Below are 21,878 nucleotides of genomic sequence, written 5' to 3' on the forward strand. Positions count from 1 at the left end.
TAAAATTGTGGCTTTTTATATTTAAATTTTCAAGTCCTTAAAATTTTTTATTTTATTATTTTAATAAATCAGAATTTTGCTTATTCAATTTTTTTCAATTTTTAAACATTTAGATTTATTAAATGCACTTTATTTCTCTTGATTTTAAGAATACCCTGGATCTTTAATGCTAGTATTTCAAGCATATTCCAAATGTAATATCCTAACAAGAAAATTATTGATTGTCTTTTTTTAAAAAAAATTAATTAAATTTATTTTCTCTAAAATTTTAACAAAGTGCTTAATTAAAAATAACTCTTTTAATACATACAATTCTCGTTAATTGATATTTCTTTTATAATATCTATAGTTAAAATTATCATTATATCATGGTTTGTAAAGATAGTATTCTTAAAATAGTAAAGAAAACATTTTATTGACAATGTTTCTAAATAATTTGTTTGTATTTTAAAAATAATATACCTTTAAATCTTTGTTTTCTATATTGGTAGCTTTTGTTTATACTATAGTGTTTTTACATATTTATTAAATTTTTACTAACTTATTGGATTTACTTGGATTTAAGAAAGTATTTCTTAACGTACTGTATTTTATATTTTTTTTTTATTTTCCAAATAGTTTTTTAAAACTAAAATATGTTTTATTTTAATAGTCTTTTATACTTCTTTTATTTTTCTTTTAATTATTTATGTCACTGATTATTCCAGATTTTAATTAACTCTTCAGCCTGCAGTAGTTCGAGGAAATAATATATTATATTAAAATAATTATATTTTTTAAAATATAATTTTTGTTATGTTTGTAAATATTTTAAGTCTATTTTTTTATGTAAACTATATGATTAAATAAAAAAATATTTAAATTTTTGTATTAATGTGTATATGAAATTTTAATTATCCTTTATATATCAATAAAACATTTGTAATAAATTAAAATTTTAAATATATAAAATAAGGTTGTGCAGTGCACGTCAAATTGATAATATATTAAAATTTAAATTTTAACTTTATTCTTTTATACATAAATATATACCTTTTCTAGTTTTATTATGAATTAGCTGTAAAGATATATTTTATTTTTTTAGAAAAATATATATTATTTTATAAAGTCAAAATAATAAAATTATTTTTAGGTTATAACTAACTACTAAACAATAGATTAATATCTTAAAGATAAAAACTTACTGAAAGCAATCCCTGTAAGATGCAAGTCTAGTTGCTTTTGAATATTTTGAGCTCATTATTTTTATGTATATATATATTAAAATATATTATAGTAAAATACGAAAAAAACAAATACTCCTCATATTTTAAAAGACTATATTTTTACAACCATTTCTATAATTAAAGAATATGCCAAAACTTTTTGAGATTCTACTAGAGCCTCATGTCCTTTTTCTATTTAGGCACTACTTTATCTTTTGATACTTTTGATACTGTTTCTATTGTTACAATTGTTTCTCCAAATCTGTTTTCCATTGCTAGAGTGTTTGTAATTTTATATTTTTTTATTATTTATAGTTGATGCATTTCTATCTGGCATTTTTGTAAAATTTGGGTTTAATCCGTCTTTAGATTTTACTAGCTCTAAACTAAATATTGAACTTAACTTTTATTTATTTCTAGATTTTATTGGCTTTGAGGTAAATTATGAACTTGATTTTAATTTCTCAGATTTCGTCAATTTTAAATTAGATGTCGCTATTAAATAAATAGTCATATTTGCTGTGAAAACACGATTTTCAAGATCTTTTGAATTACAATCAATTGTTTTAAATATTGTGTTTTTACGAGTAGAATAAACCGTTTCTGTTATATAAACCATTCCATCAATAATCATAGTATGAATATTCTAAAATATGCATATTTACTTTGCATTGTAAAAATTGTTTTATCTCGTAGAGTTTCGTTTGATTTTTCACAATTTTCTAGTTCTCCAGAGATAGTTACAAATTTATTTTTGCGTGTTTTTTTTTTAATATTTAGATACTAGTTTTCTTTTCCGGTATACATAATTTGTAAATTCGTTTATTCCTTCCAAAAATTCTCTGAGTTCTGTAAATACTTCTTCAAGATGCACCATCTTTTTATACGTTTCTAACAGATTATGATAAATAAAAAATAAACTTATTAAACTATTATCATTTTTCGCTAAGAATTCACATGTTGATAAAATTGGTCTAAAACGTGTATAAATTCAACTACAGTATAATTGTGATTGAAATATCTCGCAATTAATATTGTTAGTAATTGATAATTTTCTGATGTGAGGTAATTTTTTTAAGATAAACTATTATTCTTTTTGTGCAACTTCAAATTAGTTATACTACCTAAAACCGTGGAACCTTTATCCTTTATCTTTATTAATTAATGACAAGTCCTCATATTTTAAATTATGGTTTCAAAAGTAAATTTTATGCAACATATTTTGAATTTTGTCTAATTGTTTGATAATATACTCATTAAAATTCATCAATTTTTTCTGCTTTTTAAAAGATTTATATGAGTACGTATGACTAAATACTAATTTTTTTTATTAAAATATTTAAATTTCGAAATTTTTATTATCTTTTTAAAATGTTTTTTTTTTTTTTTTGTATTTATATAAATTTTTAATTTTTTTATTTCTATCTTCTAAATGTTTTAAAAGTATATTTTTTATAAATATATATAAATATAGTTATTTTATTATCTCAACAGAACATATTTAATAAGATATTTAACTATTGAACAGTTTTTTATTATATTTTTTTTCCTTATATTGTTTATTGCTTTGATTTTTAATCTTTAATTTTTCTTTAAATGTTTTTAATACTTTTGTAATATTAATAGCAAAAATAGTAAAATTCTATATATTAAGTATAAAGACTCACTGTCATATTGCTTAATTTTTATATTTAAAATTTAACTCTAATATGGGACATATTTCCATTTATTTCCATTTATATTTTTAAAAATATTTTTTTTTAACGCATTTTTCTTCAAAAAATAAAATATTAATATTAAAAAATCTATAAAAATTATAGCAATTTATAAAGCTGTTTTAAGAAATTCCGCTAAATATTTAATATATCTATAACTTGCAAAATTTAAACATAATACTACTTATTAACAATAAATGTAAATAAAAACATTCTACAAAATTTTATAAAAATCAAGTTCACTTAAAATTACAATAAATTTTAACTTATAAGAAACAAATAAAAATACTTATTAATATTAAAAAAATATAGCTAATGCTAAAAAATATAATTGATACCCAAAAAACATAACTACAACCCCAGTGCTACAAACATAACTATTCCAATTATCGAAAATATTATCCCTTTTGTTTTAACAGCCATAATCCTTTCTCCAATACTTTCCGCAATAGACTCTGTTCCTCTAATTTGTGTGCATCCAGGAACCAAAGGTGGTATATTACATAATTTTTTGAGGAATTCAGTAGCTTCTTTTTGAAGTGTAAAATTTGTATTAATACATGAATGAAGGTTATAATTAAAAGAGTGAGAATCACATAGACACGACAAATCTGTTGATTTGTGACAGTAGGAACTATTAGCCGAGCTCATCAAGCATTTTTTTGCTTGTTCTATATAGTATTATATAATGAAAAATATAACCAAAACTATATACCAGAAAGACCAGAATCTTTATAAGGATCATCGCAAGTAACTGTTGGAAAAGATGGATTAGAAATATTAAGACAACTTGGTTCTGGAATTTGGAATGCAAGGCATATTTTATGATAAAACGCGCCGAATAAAGGATCAAAATGTGAAAAATCTTTTATACCACTAGTACAATTCTTAACAACCATATTCATTTTATTAGAATCACATAAACAAGGTATATCCACTTCTGAACCACAGCGTGTATGATTCATACCTTCTAAAAAACACTTTTTGGTATATTCTATAATTATTAACATAAATACAACCCATATAGGATATACCTTCTGGATTGGTTCCATCAAAAATACTAATACAATCAGTAGGTGGATTTGGTTTTTTTTTTTTTGAAATTTTAGATGAATCTTGTACGGATTCATCAGGATTTTGATAATATTCAACTTTGTCAAATAGAAAATGGTCTAAAATATATAAGCAAACCAAGATTTGCAAAAACATATATAATTTACCATATACAGATGAATCTAAGTCATGTTCTTTAACTAAATTATGTTTAATAGAAAATATAAGAAATACTATGTAATACTTTCATAAGAATTATGTGTATTTAAAACAGATTCATCAGCACTAATTAATTTTAAAAATATAGATGTAATAAAAACCGCTAATATATTTCTCATTATTAAAATATTTGTTATATTATGTTAGTAGAACTAAATAGTGTTATTTGATAATTGTTGAAGATATGTTAATTGAATCTTTAAATAGTTAAAAATTTTAGACTAATTTTAAAATTAAAATATAAAAGATTCAACTATTAAAATATGAAAGATTCTAAGTATTAAAATATAAACGCTAGTATAAATATTAAACTTTATATAAATATAAAATTACTATTTTAAGAGTATAAAAACAAAAATATATTTAAGGGGAAATTTTGGCTTTAAACTAATATTAATTAATATTAAGTGAATTTACGCTTTAGGAATAGTGTTAAAATCTAAATTTGATAGCGGAGTTAACTATTTTTAAAATAAACTAAAAAAAAAAACATTAAATAAATTTAAGTATTAAACGAATTAATTTAGGAGTTAAAAACTAACGTCGCTTGTTTAATATTTGTTCTTTAAAAAAACTATTTTTAAATTAGTCCTTTATAAGATTATATACTAACTAAAATAGTAATAAATATATTAATAGTACATTTGTCATGTGAAAACAATATTTGTTTATATGAAAGAATTTAGTAAATAATTTTTATGTGTATGTTTTTATAAAGCTGTATAACTTTAATTAAAAATGTAAATAGTTGTCTTTTGCAATTAAAAATTATTTATAGAAAGCTGAGTTATATATGTTTTAAATTTATTAAAGTATTGACTGTTAATGTTTTAAATCAGTAAGCTTTCTATTAGTATTCATATTATACTTATATTTTATAATGCAATTATGACATAATTACAAGTCTTATAAAACTTCTAAGTAATTTTTATCGATTTTACTTGATATTTTAAATATTATTAAAACAAAATATCAAATATTATTTTTATATATTATAAAAATATGGTTATTTAAAAGATTGTTATGGGCTAGTTTTTCTTTAACATTTATTTTATCAAGTTTTATTTATGATATTAAAAATATTTGATTCTACAAAACAAATTTTTTAAATAATGAATGTAGCGATATATGTTTTCGATTTTGTACAATAAATTTTAATACGCATTAAAAGATTTATTATTTGATTTACATATTTAAAAAATACCTTGATAAGATTAAATTGTTCCTATTTTTATACAGTGGAATCATATGATAAAGTTAAGACATAGAGACATATTTTTGATATTTTGATATTTCTAAAAAGAAATCTATTTACTTTTAATACATATGGAACCATTAAAGACATTTTCTCTTGATCATGTAATTAAAGATTCTTTTAATGAAGTAGAAGTTGAATTAAAGGAATATGATACAGATGTTGATTAGGATATTTTAAATATTATTTCTAATTCTTTTCTAGAATTTTGGTTTTTTGTCTTTACAACGTAATGCCTATATACAATTGGCGGATGCTTCTGTAAATGAAATACCTAAATATAATTCATCTTTATTATCTATAGGAAATAAGAATGGTTATTATGTTTCTGGAATTCCGTTGGGTTTATAAAGACTTTCAAAAAAAAAAAAATATTGACTAATTTTTCTAGGATTTGTATTTGGAAGGACTGAATCTTTAAGAGAAAGCTTAAAAAGTAAAGCTGTTAAAGGAATAGTAGAACACAGACCATTGTTAACAATACATCTTGAGAAGAAAGTTTTAAATCTTTCTTTTTCTTCAGATGAACAATATTTAATTGTGGCCACAGAAGAAAATATAATTATGTTTTATAACACACAAAAATTGCTTCAAAAGGTATTTATTTATAATAGTTCTTACCTATACTTTAAATAATATAGAATAATTATCATCAACCTGAATTTGTGTTTCAAATTGAAAATATTAAAAATATTCTTCCTAACCCAGTAGATAATAATATAGTTGCAGTATTAACTTTTTTTGGCAACATTCATATGATCAATTTTTCACAAAGGAGTGTTTCAAAACCTTTGGCAAATAATATAACTTCATGCAAGTATATTTATCAAAACCTGATTCTGTTTAATTTAAAAAGGTTCATGGTCTCAAAAAGGCAAACAAATAGTATGTGGGACATCGGATGGAAAATTAATCCAATATACTCCAGATGGTTCTCTAAAAGCTGTTATCAACAAGCCCAAGTCACTGAATGATGCATATTATGGTAACTTTATTAAATATATAAATAATGGTTTTAAAAATTACAGTAAGTTCTATTTTATGGCTGGAAAACCATGTTTTTTTTGTTGTTTATAATGACTATAATTTATCAGAGAACTTGAGACATGATTATATAATTTTTATAATTACAAGAGAGCAAAATGGAACAATTGTTTATGGAAGACTTGTAGATCCTAGCCCGCCCTTTGGATTGACTAGTAGAATTGACCATCATTTTATAAAATATTTTAAAAATTGGTTTGTTTTGCATAATTATTTATATTTTTAACAAAATTTAGGGAGCCTAATTTAAAAGATTTTATTATTATTGCAGCAACAGCAAGTACTGATATTGGTATAGTTTGTCGTAATAAAGATGATTTAGTATGGAAAACATTAATTATATCTAATGAGACTTATAGAGCTTCTTTACCATATTCTCTTTTGAATGATTGTGATACTTCACCTATTGGTATTGCACTTGATTTTACATTATCTGAAAATATCCAAAAACCATTATTTCCAAATGATGAGCCAAAAGAAAGCCAGCCTCTTCCTATTTTATATCTTCTTAATAATGATTATTTTTTAACAGGATATTATGTTCTTTATATTGATGCAATAAAAGCAGGCAAAATATGTAGTTCTATGTGTTTAGCTAAAGAAAATATTCCTGATATAAGTATTAATATATTTTTTTTTTTTCAGAAATTTATTCTACTTAGATTTTAATCAAAATACAGCTGTAGCTACAAAAGAATGTAGTTTTGGTTTTACGCCATTACACATGCCAAACTTACCTACTTTGAATTCAAAATCTATGTCTGAAAAAACTTCTGATTCACATACATTTAGACAAATGATTAATAATTCAATCTCATTTGGAGTTTCTTCTTTTGGGGTTCCATCTTTTGGAATCCCTGTTTTTGGAAATACTTCTTTTGGATCATCTGCAAATACAGGTTTTGTTGTTATATGTAGATATCAAAAATCTAATTTTTAGGTACTGAGAATTTAGTATTTAAAAAAAAAGAATTTGGTAGTACATCACAAGGTATTAAATCGTCATTCGCATCATTTGCATCTATGACTAAATCGAATAATGATTCTCCTTTTGGAAATTTAATTCAAAATTCATCTCAAATGTATGGAAATAAGTCAGAAAATATTTTTAGTGAGTCAAAGTCCTCATTTTCATTTAATACATCAAGACCTGAAAATAAAGACGATGATATTGAAGATGATGAGTTACAAATAGAAAATGATAATGCTTTAGGAGATAGAATAGAGTGTATTTCAGATAAAGAACCAAAGATAATATCTGATTCCCCTTTTGGAGGAATTATGAATTTTTTTAATATTAATAACGAAAAAAAAGATTCTACAAATATTCAATCTCAACAATTTAATTCATCGGAATCCTCTGTGGAAACTTCTAATCTTTGTCTTTTTGAAAGAGAAAATAATCTTTCTGTAGATAATATGTCTGTGAAGTCTTCTAATTTGTCATTTTCGGCAATGCAAGATCAGAAGTCTTCTGATTTTTTTTTGATTCAAAAAAGTCAAATAAGAAATAACCTTGAAAATTCAAATATGAATATTCTTTCTTCTGATAACTCTAAAGTTTCCTGCTTATCTGGAATTAACGATATTATTAAAACGGAAGTAGGCTTTGTTTTTAGACTAAAATAATTTTTTAATATTTTTAGAAAGCATCTACAGATCTTTTAAAGAAAGAAGATAACAGCATTTCATTTAGTAATTTATCTTTTAATGGGACTGATGAATTGTCAGAAAAATTAAAAAAAATAAATAAAAATACTCAAATATCTTTTGATGAAGTAACTCCGCCGATTATTCTAAACAAGTCTCATAGAAATATTTTTGAAGCGAAAATTTATGATAAAACTGAACTTAATCGAGATTATGAAAGTAGGATATCTGATTATGACTTTGATTCTTTGAATAGTGAGAAGAAAAAGGAACTTTCTTCATTAGAACATTCTTGTCCAGAGATTACTCCTCTTTCCAAAGGAAACGTTTTAGGAAATAATTTAAATGTATCTTTAAATGAGTCTATTATTTGCGATTCTGTTGAAAAATCAGTATTTCAAAATGTTTTGAAATTTCATGAAAATCTACCTGTAAATGTTTCTAAAGTAAAGTCTAATGATTTACTACCATACATATCACCAGAAAGTGAAAATATTGGTTTTGAAGGTAATAATTATAATTGTTTCAATAAAAATATTAAAGGTGAATTAAAATATATAGAAAACGGACATTTGATATCACAAAATTCTAATATATTATCTAATATGCCTTTGATTTCTTCTCATAGTTTAAACGTTTTGGAACCTAAAAGTGATACTGAGGTTCTTAGCAATTTTTCCAAAATCGAAACACTAAACACTACTAATGAAATTTATAATCATGAAATCGAAAAGTCCATATTATTTAAAGAGCAGCATACAATGAAATTGATGCCACTGGTTTCTATGAGTGAAGTTTCTAAAGCTCAAAGTAAAGAAAAGGTAATCATTTTTCAAAAATAGAAAAATAATTATTAATTAAATAAGGGCCTTATTAAAGAAATCGATATAATATATATACAAATGGAAAGTGAATTGAATGTTGTAAGTGTAAATGTATTTGAATATCGTATAGTTTTTTATAAAATTTAGATTCAAGAGAATCTTTGGAGATTAAGTCAATTCATAGAAATTCAAAAAAATAATAATATACAAGATCATATAGATCTGTCTGTAAAACAAATTAAAAAATGGAAATTAAGTGAGATTTCTCAAATGGAAAAAAAGGCATGCATTTTACTAAGTGATGTTTCAAATTTTCAAAAAATAGAAAATATGAATCTTAATGTTATAAAATTTTTAAAAAAAACATTTATTAAATGTAATTATACTATTTTAATGTATATTTTTTAATTTGTGTATTTTTAGTAGAAGCGAAACATATAGAAGTATCTAGGTTTATCAGAGCACGTATTGATCATGAATTTACACAAATGATTAAAGTTCGGCAATTAGGATTTGAACATCTTGAAAGTCAAGCAAAACTTCGTAAAATATGTCAGGTATTAATTTTTAACTTAATATGTATAATTATTAATTTTATGTAGAATGTTGAGGATTATTTGTGGAAAGCTGAAGAAGATTTTGCATTATATAAAGCAAAACTTGCTGGAAGAACTAATGGTAATATAAAAATGCCTTCACTAGAATCAATTAAAAAAGCGTTGGGAAAAATTGGTTCTCTTATCCAACAAAGTATGAATGAAGTAAATAATTTAGAACTTCACTTTAAAGAATTGAAAACAGAGTCATTTATAAAAGCAAAAGATATAAAAGTTAGAACTAGTCGTAAAAATTTATTTTTTTCAGAAAATATATCATCAATTACTACAACAGATATATTACGGAAAGATAAGTTTTTGACTATTTTAAAAGAAATAATGAAAGAAAGATGTCCATTACATACAACTATTTGTGACTAAAATATAAAAATGTATATTACGATAGTTTATATTGTTAATTTTTGTATTTATTATAATTTTAAAAATTTTAAAATCTCAACTATAAAAATATGTTATTAATTTAGTAAATTTTAGAAATTATTTTAAAAAATAAAATTTTATTTAGAAAAGAATTGATTAGTATTTAAGAAATACTGATATTGTTAGTTTAAGTATTAATAATGTATTAATTAAAATAATAAAGTTATTAAATCTAAAATATTAAGTTTTAAAAAAATAAAATCTTTTAAAAAAATATATAATATAAAAATTTTAACATAGACTATTTAAGTAGTTAACAATAATAGATTTATTTGATCAATAAAACTTTTAATGTAGTAAAAAATATCCAAAAAGTAAAATTATAATTTTTTTGAAAATAAGTTTTATAATTAATAAAATTTAATTCTTTTTAATTATTTAAAAAGGTTTATTTAATAATACTATATATTAAGAATTATAAAATATAAATTTTTGCTTAATTTTATCACCATAATTATTTTAATGATTTCTATATTAATAAATATATTTTTTAATTATTAAAAATATCTTAATTAAAACTATTATAAAAATTATAATTATATATTTTAGTATCTGTTTAATATTCAAAGTACATAATTATTATATTAAGAACTCTTTATTTATAATTTTATAAAATCTTAAGTAATTAATATTTTTATGAAGTTTTTATAAATTTTATATATTAAAAACATTATTAATCGTTTCATTAATTTTTCAAAAATATTCATGTTTTTAGATATTTATTTTATAAATTTTCTTTATGATTTAATAATTTTTAAAAACAATTAATTAAAAAAATGACAACTCAGATATACGGAGGAGATGAAATTTCTGCAATTGTTTTGGATCCAGGATCACAATATACTCGTGCAGGATATGCAGGAGAAGATACTCCAAAATGTGTTATAGAAAGCAATTATGGCCTTTTAACAGAAGAGAATGAATCAAAAATAATAATAGGAGATAATTTTATATATGCACCACGATCTGGAATGGAAATTAGGAATCCTATGTCAGAGGGGATTGTTTGTGATTGGGATATTGCAACACAAATCTGGTCATATGCAATACGAACGTGCTTACGAGTTGATCCAGTAGAGCATCCTTTACTTGTAACTGAACCAAGCTGGAATCCTCCTAAAAATCGTGAAAAAACTATGGAAATTGTGTTTGAAAAATTTGGTTCTCCTGCATTCTATCTTGCAAAAAATGCAGTATGTGCGTCATTTGCTAATGGCAAATCTACTGCACTAATTCTTGATGTTGGTGCTCAAGTAGCATCTGTTACACCTATTTATGATGGTCTTGTTTTAAAAAGAGGTAAAAATAGTTTATTTTTTATTTGGATTATATATATATATATATACAGGTGTTATGAAACAAAACCTTGCTGGGAATTATTTATCTGCTCAAGCTCGTGCTTATTTTCATAGAGCTAATATTCCTATTGTTCCTCATTATATGGTTAAAAAGAAAATTCCCGTTAATGCAGGTGTACCTTCTAAGGCAGAGTTACGTACATTTTCAAATATTCATAATAGTTTTCATATTTTTCAACAAGATCGTGTTATGCAGGAGTTTAAAGAAAGTATATGTCAGGTTTTTGAAAGATCGTTAAGTGAATCGTAATATTTTATTTATACTCATTCAAATAATTGATTTTCTTAGAATACCTTCATCTCGACCAGCAAAAGCTTTTGAATTTCCTGATGGTTATAATCTTTTAATTGATATTGATCGATATAAAATTCCTGAGGTTTTATTTAATCCTTTATTTTTGGTTACTGTAAGTTTTAATTTTAGTTATTGACTTTTTTTTGAAAATTATCTAGGAATCTCCCGAAATAATGCCTCCAGAAAATTCTGTTTCTTTAGCTCAATTGCTTTATAACAGTGCAATGGCATGCGATACTGATATTCGGGCAACATTATTGGGAAATATTATTATAACAGGAGGGACATCTTTAATACAAGGATTTGGTGATCGAATTTTAACAGAACTTCAGATTTTAGGTAAAAATATCAATATTAGATATGTTTAATATATTATAGCACCAGGGAGTCGTATTAAAATCAATGCTTCGGGTAATACAGTCGAACGAAAATATGCGTCATGGTTAGGAGGTAGCATTTTAGCTAGTCTAGGAACATTTCATCAATTGTATTTTTTATTTGTTAAAATTAATATATGCTAAATGATTTTATAGATGGATATCTAAAAAAGAATATGATGAAGAAGGTGACCATGTTTTACTTATTGAAAAAAGATGCAAATAAAAAATAAACATATTTATTAAATAATAATTTTTATAATTAAACACGATGCTATATTTACATATTAAAATGAATTTATTAGTATTGTAAATAATTTCTTACCTTTTCATTTTCTAAGCGAGAATAAAGCATATACAAGGCCATTTGATTACATTCAGGTGTCCCTGTTATGGTTACTAATCTTTCAGCTGAGTTATCTGCAGGCTCATTGATCTTTATATGGGAACCAGAAAGCTGGCGAATTTCATTAATTTTTGTTCCTCCTTTGCCAATTATTGCCCCAACCTATAAATGATATAAATTAATTTATAAGTTTAGTGATATTTAAGGGTAATACCATATCATTTGGAATAAATATCTGCTGAGTAATTGGTTGTCCAGGAGCAGCTTGTGATGACTGTTGTGTTTGTTGTGTTTGCTGTGTTTGCTGTGTTTGTTGTTGTAGCTGCTGTGATTGTCCTTGTTTAGTAGTATGTGAGCTTGCTTGATTTTGCTGTTGGATATTATATGCTGCTACAGCTTGAGGGTCAGCAGGTGTATAACTAGACATTTGATAGTTTTGTTGTGTAATAGCATTTGGTGCAATTCCATATGGATTCGCTGGTGTTATCATGGTGTCATTAAGTGAAACTTTCTGAAAAGTTGCTGGATGACCATAACCTCCATGCATACTTAGTGGATTATACAAGCATGTTTGCAAGTTTGTTATATGATCAGCTTGTTGAATTAAAGTTATTGAAACATGAAAAATAGCAGTATATATAGCATCTTCAGTACCATATATAACTAATGTTCTTTCAGTACTTAATGGAAGAAGACTGTCTGAAGCAGTTATATGTGCTCTAGATATTTTTTGAATTTCATTAATACGGGAACCATGCTTCCCAATCAAAGGCTCTATAAAGATATGAGGAATAGCCAGTCTAACTCTTCGAGGTTTATCATTAGATATTAAAACAGAATCTAAATCTTCACTATGCAAAAGTCGGAGAACAAGTGAAAAAGCTTTGGCAACTGATTTTGGAGCCCCAATACATGTTAAAATTCTTTCAACAGATCCAAGAACATTCTCAGTTAAGAATATCCGAGCTCCTGTTTTTTCTTGCAAAAGAGTTATATTTTCTCCACTTTCTTCAACAATTGCCATAGCATCTCGCCCAGAAATGATTCCTCTTAAAGTCACAACTTGTGTTTCATCAGTAGATTCAGTTTTATCAAATACAGCTTGGCGTTTGGTTGACAATGAACTATATTTTAGTGTTTCGTCATCTAAAGGCGGATGCCTTTTCGAAGATTCTAAAGACATTCTAATATTGTTTAAATTTATTTAAAAATGAATATTATAAATTCTAATACTTTATATATTATATCCAAAAGAATATCAAAGAATATCCGAATGCTAAATTATGTTTTATAAAGATAGTTTTCAAATATTTAACGTTTTTCTAGTAAACGTATATTTTAGAATTTAGAAAAAAATAATTAAAAAATTATTTATGAAAATAAGTATTTAAATTTTATAATATTTATTTTACTTTTTTAATTTTATATATTTTTTTTAAAAAAGAATAAACATAGAATAAACATAAAAATATATTAAATTTAGAATATCAAAAATACAAATTAGGTAATTACAAAATGATAATTACAGAATTCAGAATAAAATTATTTAAATTGAAATTTTGTAGTTTTTACCAAAGTAAAAATATTGTTTTTTTATTATTTTAAGAATCAAAATTAATTATTGTATTTTTTGTAATATATTAAACAATTTCTTTTTTACTTTTTAATATAAATTTTGTATTTTGGCAACAGATAAGAAAATATTTATAATCTTTTATTTCAATGATTGGAAGATTTAATTATCATGTTATATTTTTCAATCTACAAGAAACATTTCTATTTTAAATTATGATGATAATTAATGTTTAATTTTTTAATTGTCTTTATGATATTTTTGTTGATGTTTAGAAAATTTTTTGAAACAATTTTTAGAATTTAGGATTTTTTATGTATTACAAAATTGTATGTATAAAAAAAATAAATTTTAGAATTAAAACTTTTTTATATTTTTGATTTTAATATACATTTTTTCATGATTCAGATTTTAAATGTATTTTTTTATATTTAAAAATATTCTAAATATAAAAATGTTTAAAAATTTATAATGACCATAAATCGTAAATTAAAGCATTAATTATTATATAATCCCAAAAATTTTAATACTGCGATATAAATAATCTTTAGTAAATATATTTTAGTAAAATAATTTTAAAATGATGACATAATAATCTTAAATAACAACCATAAATTAAAAACCTTATATGAATATTGACTTTGTATATTATGTAATAAATATTATCATGTATTGTAAATCATTTTGTAAATAATAGAAAATGAAAATAAATTATGATTCTGCTGAATTTGCAAAAGCAGATGAATACACAAGATACCATGCTAAAGAAGACCCGTTATCAAGATATTTCCTATCAAAACAACTTGAAAAGAAATCATATGATTCTTTTGGTTTTGAAATAGCCAGATTTGCGAAAAGAATTCCTTTCCAACCATCGTTAATAGTATTAATAATTGACGCTAATTTGTTATCCCATTCACTTTGAACGAATGATGGTGTTCGAATATATGCACTTATAGCCCTAAATAAATAAATTAAAGAAGTCAAAAATTTATAGAAAACATACGTTAATGGAAGCATATGTATCCCCTGAATGCATTCTAAACGTGGTGAAAAATATGTAGTATGATGTATCTAAATCAAATATTAATAAAACAAGAATGTAAAATTATAAGTAAAATACTTTATTCATAAACTTAATTCCTGAAACATAATTAGGAAGAAACACTCGAGGCATTATTGTATTTGATGATTCATATAGAAAGTATGAATGAAGTGATCGTTTTAAAATAGCTAATATTAAATTTGCTCTTGATACCATGGCATTATCACCGATTGTCATCCCAAAAAGCTTCATTGCAAAATAAAAATTATAATCTTCTGATGAAGATTCTTCGTCTTTTCCGTCAGGCGACTCAAATATACCTTTAGCCCAAGAATGTCCAGTAAACCAATCAAAGGAGCGAAAAGCAGGAAAATAAGAATCATGAACTGGATTTGCAACATCTCGTATTAAATCAAGGATCCAATCCTTGACTTTTTCAGCCCATGCTGGATCAATATAACTTATAATTGCTGCTGCAAATATCATATATCCGTAATGCTTTAAAAATGAGTGAATTATATCTTTATAATTGTTTTATTAATACTTACAAAATGATGATCATTATAATAAGATGCTCCAAAATCCGCGAGCGGTCCTTTTGTAAATCCTTGATCTGTAACAATACCATTCCATGTTGTATCATAAACTAGCTTATATTCATTTAAATTTTCTACAAATGGCATATATGAATGATTAAATTTTTTCAAACATTCCTCGGCGAGTGTTTTATTTTTAAGAATATTGTTAATAACTAAACATAATAATGCAAATTTTGAAAATACTTTTCCGGAAAAATATATAGTATTTTTATCTATTTGTGAATCAAAATCTTGAGAAAGTTCATACATGGCTGCTTCTTTGATAGCTTTTAAAGCTTCATCTGAATATTCTGGTTCTTTGCCTTGTGAATATGGAAAAAAATCAATATCAACTGGCAAATCATGTTCTATCATGTTCCAACATTCTCCAACATAAGCAACCATTAATCCATTGGTTGTACTTGGAAGAGAAACGTTAGTTCTTTTAGATGCTGTAATATTGTCAAATGAAGACATATGATGAGGCATAGCATAATGAAGTAGCGAATGTCCTTTATACTGGAAAATATCAAATGTATAAGTATAATTACCAGTTTTGCCATCAACTATTGCTGATAAAGTAATTTTTTTTGCATATGTACCAGCTGATGCATCAAGAATATTCTCTGCATCGGAATTATTAATAGGTACTTTTGTAACCTGTATGGTTCCATTAAATGCACCGCATGTAGCTTTTAATATATTATTTTGTATTTCAAGATTAAATAATGTTTTTTTTTCAGGAAAAGCGTATAAAAGCCAGCGTTTTTCATCATATAAAGTTATTATAAATTTAAAATAATTATAGTTTTTGATTTCTACTTTCTCGATTTTTTTAAACCCAACAACTGAAGTAAAAAGAGGCGTTAAATCCGAATAAATTGCTGTTATGTAAGCTGCTCCTCTAACAAGAGGAAGACTCATTTTTTTTTCTGTAGAGTTTTTGGGTGTTATTGTTACATTAACGGACATTTGATCGAGAGAACTTAGTGCTAGAATCCCATTATTCAATTCTTGAGCACTGAAAACTACTGAATAAATACCAAGAGGACTAAGAAAATAACTAGGAGGATTATCAGATGCAAATACCTAAAATTATTAGTCCTTTGTAATTAAAATATACAAGTTATAAACTTTTTGGTAATCATCTACATGACTAACAGTTATGCCACTGTAATTTCCAGGAACCCATGTAACAACATAAGGATCCAAATATGTGGGAAACTCCTGGGTACCAAGAAAAAAATTAGCATAGAATTTATTTGTATGAATAGGTTTCGTGAGATCTCCGTCAAAAATAGACTTTGGTTGCAATGGATGAGTTACATTCTCAAATATCGAAAGTGGTGGCCGTTCAGTAATGGGTTGAAAAACATTAATAGGTTTGTAAATATCTGGAGAAATAGTTGAACGCTTGTCTGGCACTGTTTTGGTAGGCGTTAATGTTTTTTCAGTAGATGATGTATTTGTATTATTAATTGTATTAGTAGAATTTGTTCTTAAAGTTATAGATCTGTCATGATCAAGTGTGTTATTTACTTGTGTTTCTTGTGCGATATTATGCTTATGAGACGTTAAGTTATAGGAATCGGATTCTTTTGACATGTATTTACTATCAAGAATTTCAAGAACTTTTTTTAACATATCAGCAATTAAAAGTAACAATGCAAGCGTATACGATGTCTAAAGGAGTTATAAACTAACACGTATAATTTAAGTTTATACTTTAGAGTGCGTGGTTATAATGTCTTGAGTGTTATGTGTATTATTATTAAAATGTGTATTATTATTAAAATTTATAGCAGGCAATGCCCATATATAGCTTATAAAAATGAGTGTAATTATTGTATATAGATGTAACCAAGTATGCCGAGTAAATGAAAGACAAAATTCCTTCATAAATATATCAATATTGAAATTAAATTCAAAAAATATGATTAATTAATATATAACAATATAATACCTAAAGCAATTAACAAACTATAATCTACTAAACATAATAATGACCTTAAATAAAATGCAGTTGTTTGATCTCAGTGTATGCTTTAAAAATTGTTGAAATTGTTTATTTTATCATTTGCTTTGTAGCTCTCACGTCTTTTTAAAAAAGTATTTAGTGCTTATTCCCGAGTATTCTAAAGTCCGGTAAGTTACAAGCTGCCCGCCTTATATTTTAAAAATACGTTAATATGGCCTAAATTTGTTCTAATTAAAAGATACGAAAACCTCGCATATATACCAGCCACAAAGCCTTAAATTAACTGATATTCTATTTTTCTTACTAAAAATAAGTCTAATTAGTATTTGAAGGCACTAATTGATGCAAAAACACTAATATTTGCTTTTATTTTCTACAATTTTGTCTTATTTCACTTGGAATACAATTCTAGAAAATCGTTCGTCGAATATGTGATTATTATCAGTTTTCAAATACTTAGCCATTTTAGGAAACATAAGTGAGTAAGCTGTTCAAGATATAGTTTTAAAATGACTGAATAGTTACAAAATTCATTTATTATCTATTGTTAGATAAATTTTTCGTAATTTTTTCTGTTTTACCAATGAGGACTAGTTATATTTTTACACTTATTTTTTAATACATATTTTTCATAAGCTATTTCTTAGAAGAGTTAAGATTTAAGGTATAGTGTAAGTTGTCTTTCAAAAAGAGGGACATGGCTTTTTTGAAAATACAAGCAACATATTATATTAACTAATAATTTATTCTTTATTTTTTTAATTTTTCTGCATTTAAAATTTGCAGTAGCTTTTTTAATATAGCATATTTTCTCTTCAGAATATAGTAAGTCATTAAAGGAATTGGGCTTATAAGCTTATAAAAGTGTAAAATATTACTCGAATAGTAAAATATTACTTGAATAGTAAAATATTTCCTGAAATAGAGTACTATCTATAAAGCGTAAATAAATTCCCTAAAATAAACATCGCATATATAAAAGGAAAAAATATTGCCTAAAAGGAACTAGATCGTCTAAACACCTAAGAATTAATGTATTAGGGTTGTGCCCTAAGACTAAAGGCAAAGGTCGATAGTTAAGTGTTTAACCTGTGTTTCACTAAGTACAGGAAACTATATTAGTATAAGGGTTTAGAGAAAAATATCAGTTTATTGAATGGAAAAATCATCGGAAAACCAAAAAAAAGTAGGTTTTGTTTATGTTTAAATGACGGATTAATTTATTATTAGCTTTCTATATATAATGAAATAGAGGATGCGCCGGTATTGGTTGAAGTTACTCCATTGGTCTTGCAATTAAAAATCGAGAAAGGTCGGAAACAATTTGAGAAAACGGTTAGAAATATATCGACAAAAATTGAAGAAGTAGTGGATAAATGGATTGGTATTGAAAATAAAATAGAAAGTGTTGCAAAAGAAATAGCACCATCAAATAAAGAGATTTCGTCTGGAGGAATATATGTAATAGTTTCTGGAATGGCTGGATTGATTTTAACACGAAAATGTATGTGATTTGTTATTTTAAAATAGATCAAATATTTTTAGGTACTTTTCCTATACGATTTGTGACTCCTGTAATTACATCATTTGCTGCATCTACATATTTTTTTCCTGAAACACATCAAAATATTAGAAATATGGCTTGGAGATATTACCAAGCTCGGTTCAAATCTTGAAATATAATAATGGTTGATATAAAGGACATTTGGACATATAAAAATGCATGAATAGACTGTTTTTAAAAATTGCTTTCTCCATTAAGTGAAATAAATACTAATATTTATATAACAATATAATAATATAATAAAAAAACAAAATATTCTGGTATATATTTCATAATTATATAATTCTTTCATAAAAAAAATTCATAAAACATGTATTAATTTTTTTCTTTTATTTTTCGTTATTCATATTCATACTATAATTATATATAGGAATATCTTTTCTGCGATAAGTGTAACCCTAGTTTTGTAAGATAAAATAATAAAATATTAAAAATATATACTTTAAATGCTAATTTCTCCCGAATTTGAAGAACTTCCTCACCATATACCTGTAAGATTAGTATAAATATAATACACTTGTTTTTTATTTTACCTTGTCTCTAAGAAGTAAGTCTCTTATTTTGTATTGTCCTATACCTGGAGCAGACTGCAATACTTCGTCTTTACTGAGTTCTTCAAAATATTTTGTATCTGTTAGATCTTTAATTTTTGGAACGAATGGGGGTGTCTGTTTATGTAAAGAATCCCAATCTATATTACGAAACCATGGATGCGCTTTTATTTCTTCCGCATCTGATGAATACTGATATATTTCAGAATTTGATTGTTTGGATATTGTATGCAATGGGTTAGAATAAAGGTGACAAAAAGAAGTAGAGCCTAAGCGATCTTTGTGATCACATATAAGCATCTTAATTAAATCTTGTGCTTCTTTAGAAACATGAGGGGTAGTAGGAAAATGCAAAGTTTGACGCCAATTAAGTATTTTTATCCTTGTTGCATGTTTAGTTTTTGAAACAAATGGAGGGAATCCGTAAAGACACTTTTAATTGTTAGAATATAAAAAAGTATAATTTAAATAGACCTCATAAAGAATAACACCAAGGGACCACCAATCACAGCTTTTTGTATATCCTTCACCTTTAATGATTTCTGGCGCCATATAACTATTAGTTCCAACAAGACTATATGCAAATTCTCGACGATTTTTATCTCTCCATGTAAGAATTCCATTGTTAGATAGTTTATTTTCATATAATTCTAACATAGCTAGCATATTAAAACTCTTTCTTTTACTAATGTTGTTATCTATATTAATTCCATTTTTTTTTAAAAGGCATATTCTCTGTTGTTCAAAATATGCAGAGTCATGTAGCCATGATAAATCTGTTGATAAACCAAAATCAGAAATCTTAATATGACCATACTGGTCAAATAAAAAGTTATCTGGCTAATATCATTAGCATTTTTTATTTCTAAACTCTAATTTTTACTTTAATATCTCTATGAATATATCCTAATTTATGTATTTCTTCTATACAAAGTACCATTTCTGCAATGTAAAATCGCGCAAAATCTTCTGGAAATATATCTTTAATGACAAGTAAATTTAACAAATCACCTCCTATAAAGTGGTAAGTATAATATTCGTTAATCGAGCATTGTCTACCGGGCATATACTCCATAACTAGATATCTTATATATTATTTTAGTTTTAAAGCATAATATTGTAAAACAACTTACAAATGTGTTGAATCTTGAAAAGAATAACACAATTTAACAATCCAATTTCCATTATCACTGGCTATAGCAAGTAGATCACGTTCGGCCCATACATGTCCTTCTTGACCTTTCTTCAACATATCTGCTTTTTTAAGAACTTTCATTGCATAAATCATGCCATTGTCTTTCTTTTTGACTAATTTTACAACACCAAAAGCTCCATGACCTATAGTCTTTAAAGCAATAAAACTCGATGTATCGACTCGTTGACGAAGAGATCTAAGATATTTTGTTTCTTGCTTGTTAAATTCAAGACGAAGATTTTGGCGGTCCTGGTCTGATAATTTGGTATTTTCTAATTGCATTTCAAGATTTTTTTGTCTTTCATCTCGTGGATTTGGCTTTTTAAGAATATTATGAAAGTAAGTTTCAAGAAAGATTTTTGTAGCTGCAGATTTTTCGATAGTACTTAAGGATGGTTGGCGAAAGAGTACATCTTTCATATAAAATGATTTTTTGTCGTTATTATGTCTATAAACTATTGTACTTTCAGACGGTATGATAAATGTTTTGAGAGTTGTATTAATAATAGATGTTTGGTCAACTTTCAGAGGTGGATGTAGCTTATTCAATGCTACTAAATTCGAATTGATTGATGTAACGATACTTGTATTTGTTTTAGATTCTAAATGTAAATATTAGAAAAGAGTAAATGTTATGAGAGTTTTACTATAGAAATATTCATATGTATTAAATGATGATTCTTGGCAAAGAGCAATGGCTTCTTTTTTGTTGTTTGCATGAGCAAGATGCCTTTAAGAAAAATCAATCAATCTAGAAATAATTCTTGAAAAACTTTACCGGAAATCTATTGGCAAAGAAATACATATTGTTTTGTCCGAACCTAGATTCTGTCAGTATAAACCGCATACAATTGTTGTATTAGTACCACAATTCTGTTTGGGTGTAAAAAGAGATAACAATTCTAGGAAAAAAGGACTAAATAATTTGTCTTTTTTTATACGAAGGCCATTTGATTCGATCTCTTTCTTTTTGCTTGAATTCATTGGTGTGTTTTGCTGTTTTTATAATGTGTTTT

General features: G+C 24.8%; 8 protein-coding genes across 8 annotated transcripts; 3 read left to right on the forward strand and 5 right to left on the reverse strand.

The window, feature by feature from the left end:
- Window positions 1-1,397: 1,397 nt before the first annotated feature.
- On the reverse strand, window positions 1,398-1,839 carry T551_01666 (uncharacterized protein; the record flags this gene model as incomplete). Its single annotated transcript, XM_018373929.1, has 2 exons — window positions 1,398-1,480; window positions 1,656-1,839. The coding sequence occupies 2 exons, from the start codon at window positions 1,837-1,839 to the stop codon at window positions 1,398-1,400; spliced, it is 267 nt and encodes an 88-aa protein (XP_018229674.1).
- A 1,432-nt stretch (window positions 1,840-3,271) lies between these two features.
- Window positions 3,272-4,311, reverse strand: T551_01667 (uncharacterized protein; the record flags this gene model as incomplete). The annotated part of the gene is made up of 5 exons (XM_018373930.1): window positions 3,272-3,591; window positions 3,636-3,914; window positions 3,955-4,092; window positions 4,141-4,173; window positions 4,218-4,311. 5 exons carry the CDS (start codon window positions 4,309-4,311, stop codon window positions 3,272-3,274), a joined length of 864 nt encoding a protein of 287 aa, XP_018229675.1.
- Window positions 4,312-5,518: 1,207 nt separating this feature from the next.
- T551_01668 (uncharacterized protein) lies at window positions 5,519-9,942 on the forward strand (the record flags this gene model as incomplete). Its single annotated transcript, XM_018373931.1, has 15 exons — window positions 5,519-5,608; window positions 5,652-5,790; window positions 5,839-6,044; window positions 6,089-6,260; window positions 6,304-6,432; window positions 6,476-6,686; window positions 6,728-7,110; window positions 7,154-7,390; window positions 7,432-8,093; window positions 8,138-8,648; window positions 8,703-8,962; window positions 9,008-9,064; window positions 9,113-9,341; window positions 9,389-9,522; window positions 9,568-9,942. 15 exons carry the CDS (start codon window positions 5,519-5,521, stop codon window positions 9,940-9,942), a joined length of 3,795 nt encoding a protein of 1,264 aa, XP_018229676.1.
- An 836-nt stretch (window positions 9,943-10,778) lies between these two features.
- T551_01669 (uncharacterized protein) lies at window positions 10,779-12,258 on the forward strand (the record flags this gene model as incomplete). The annotated part of the gene is made up of 6 exons (XM_018373932.1): window positions 10,779-11,301; window positions 11,351-11,606; window positions 11,650-11,767; window positions 11,814-11,994; window positions 12,034-12,142; window positions 12,189-12,258. 6 exons carry the CDS (start codon window positions 10,779-10,781, stop codon window positions 12,256-12,258), a joined length of 1,257 nt encoding a protein of 418 aa, XP_018229677.1.
- Window positions 12,259-12,303: 45 nt separating this feature from the next.
- Window positions 12,304-13,621, reverse strand: T551_01670 (uncharacterized protein). Its single transcript, XM_018373933.1, has 2 exons — window positions 12,593-13,621; window positions 12,304-12,540 (listed from the first exon to the last, which is right to left on the reverse strand). Exons 1-2 carry the CDS (start codon window positions 13,559-13,561, stop codon window positions 12,334-12,336), a joined length of 1,176 nt encoding a protein of 391 aa, XP_018229678.1. The 5' UTR covers window positions 13,562-13,621; the 3' UTR covers window positions 12,304-12,333.
- Window positions 13,622-14,662: 1,041 nt separating this feature from the next.
- On the reverse strand, window positions 14,663-17,266 carry T551_01671 (endo-1,3(4)-beta-glucanase; the record flags this gene model as incomplete). The annotated part of the gene is made up of 5 exons (XM_018373934.1): window positions 16,709-17,266; window positions 15,545-16,663; window positions 15,075-15,494; window positions 14,958-15,025; window positions 14,663-14,912 (listed from the first exon to the last, which is right to left on the reverse strand). The coding sequence occupies exons 1-5, from the start codon at window positions 17,216-17,218 to the stop codon at window positions 14,663-14,665; spliced, it is 2,367 nt and encodes a 788-aa protein (XP_018229679.1). The 5' UTR covers window positions 17,219-17,266.
- Window positions 17,267-18,708: 1,442 nt separating this feature from the next.
- T551_01672 (uncharacterized protein) lies at window positions 18,709-19,228 on the forward strand (the record flags this gene model as incomplete). Its single annotated transcript, XM_018373935.1, has 3 exons — window positions 18,709-18,738; window positions 18,783-19,056; window positions 19,098-19,228. The coding sequence occupies 3 exons, from the start codon at window positions 18,709-18,711 to the stop codon at window positions 19,226-19,228; spliced, it is 435 nt and encodes a 144-aa protein (XP_018229680.1).
- Window positions 19,229-19,445: 217 nt separating this feature from the next.
- Window positions 19,446-21,846, reverse strand: T551_01673 (uncharacterized protein; the record flags this gene model as incomplete). Its single annotated transcript, XM_018373936.1, has 10 exons — window positions 19,446-19,514; window positions 19,558-19,605; window positions 19,650-20,099; window positions 20,142-20,507; window positions 20,551-20,681; window positions 20,727-20,752; window positions 20,801-21,464; window positions 21,510-21,592; window positions 21,641-21,683; window positions 21,729-21,846. The coding sequence occupies 10 exons, from the start codon at window positions 21,844-21,846 to the stop codon at window positions 19,446-19,448; spliced, it is 1,998 nt and encodes a 665-aa protein (XP_018229681.1).
- Window positions 21,847-21,878: the final 32 nt, after the last annotated feature.

This window comes from Pneumocystis jirovecii (genome assembly GCF_001477535.1).
Source record: "Pneumocystis jirovecii RU7 chromosome Unknown supercont1.7, whole genome shotgun sequence".
Taxonomy (NCBI): domain Eukaryota; kingdom Fungi; phylum Ascomycota; class Pneumocystomycetes; order Pneumocystales; family Pneumocystaceae; genus Pneumocystis; species Pneumocystis jirovecii.

What these genes read in the sequence shown, in the direction of transcription:
- T551_01670 (XM_018373933.1), bottom strand. Translation starts at nt 13,561, where the DNA reads ATGTCTTTAGAATCTTCGAAAAGGCATCCGCCTTTAGATGACGAAACA. An exon ending in TATTTATTCCAAATGATATG is followed by an intron (nt 12,541 to 12,592) that starts GTATTACCCTTA and finishes TATCATTTATAG; the next exon opens with GTTGGGGCAATAATTGGCAA.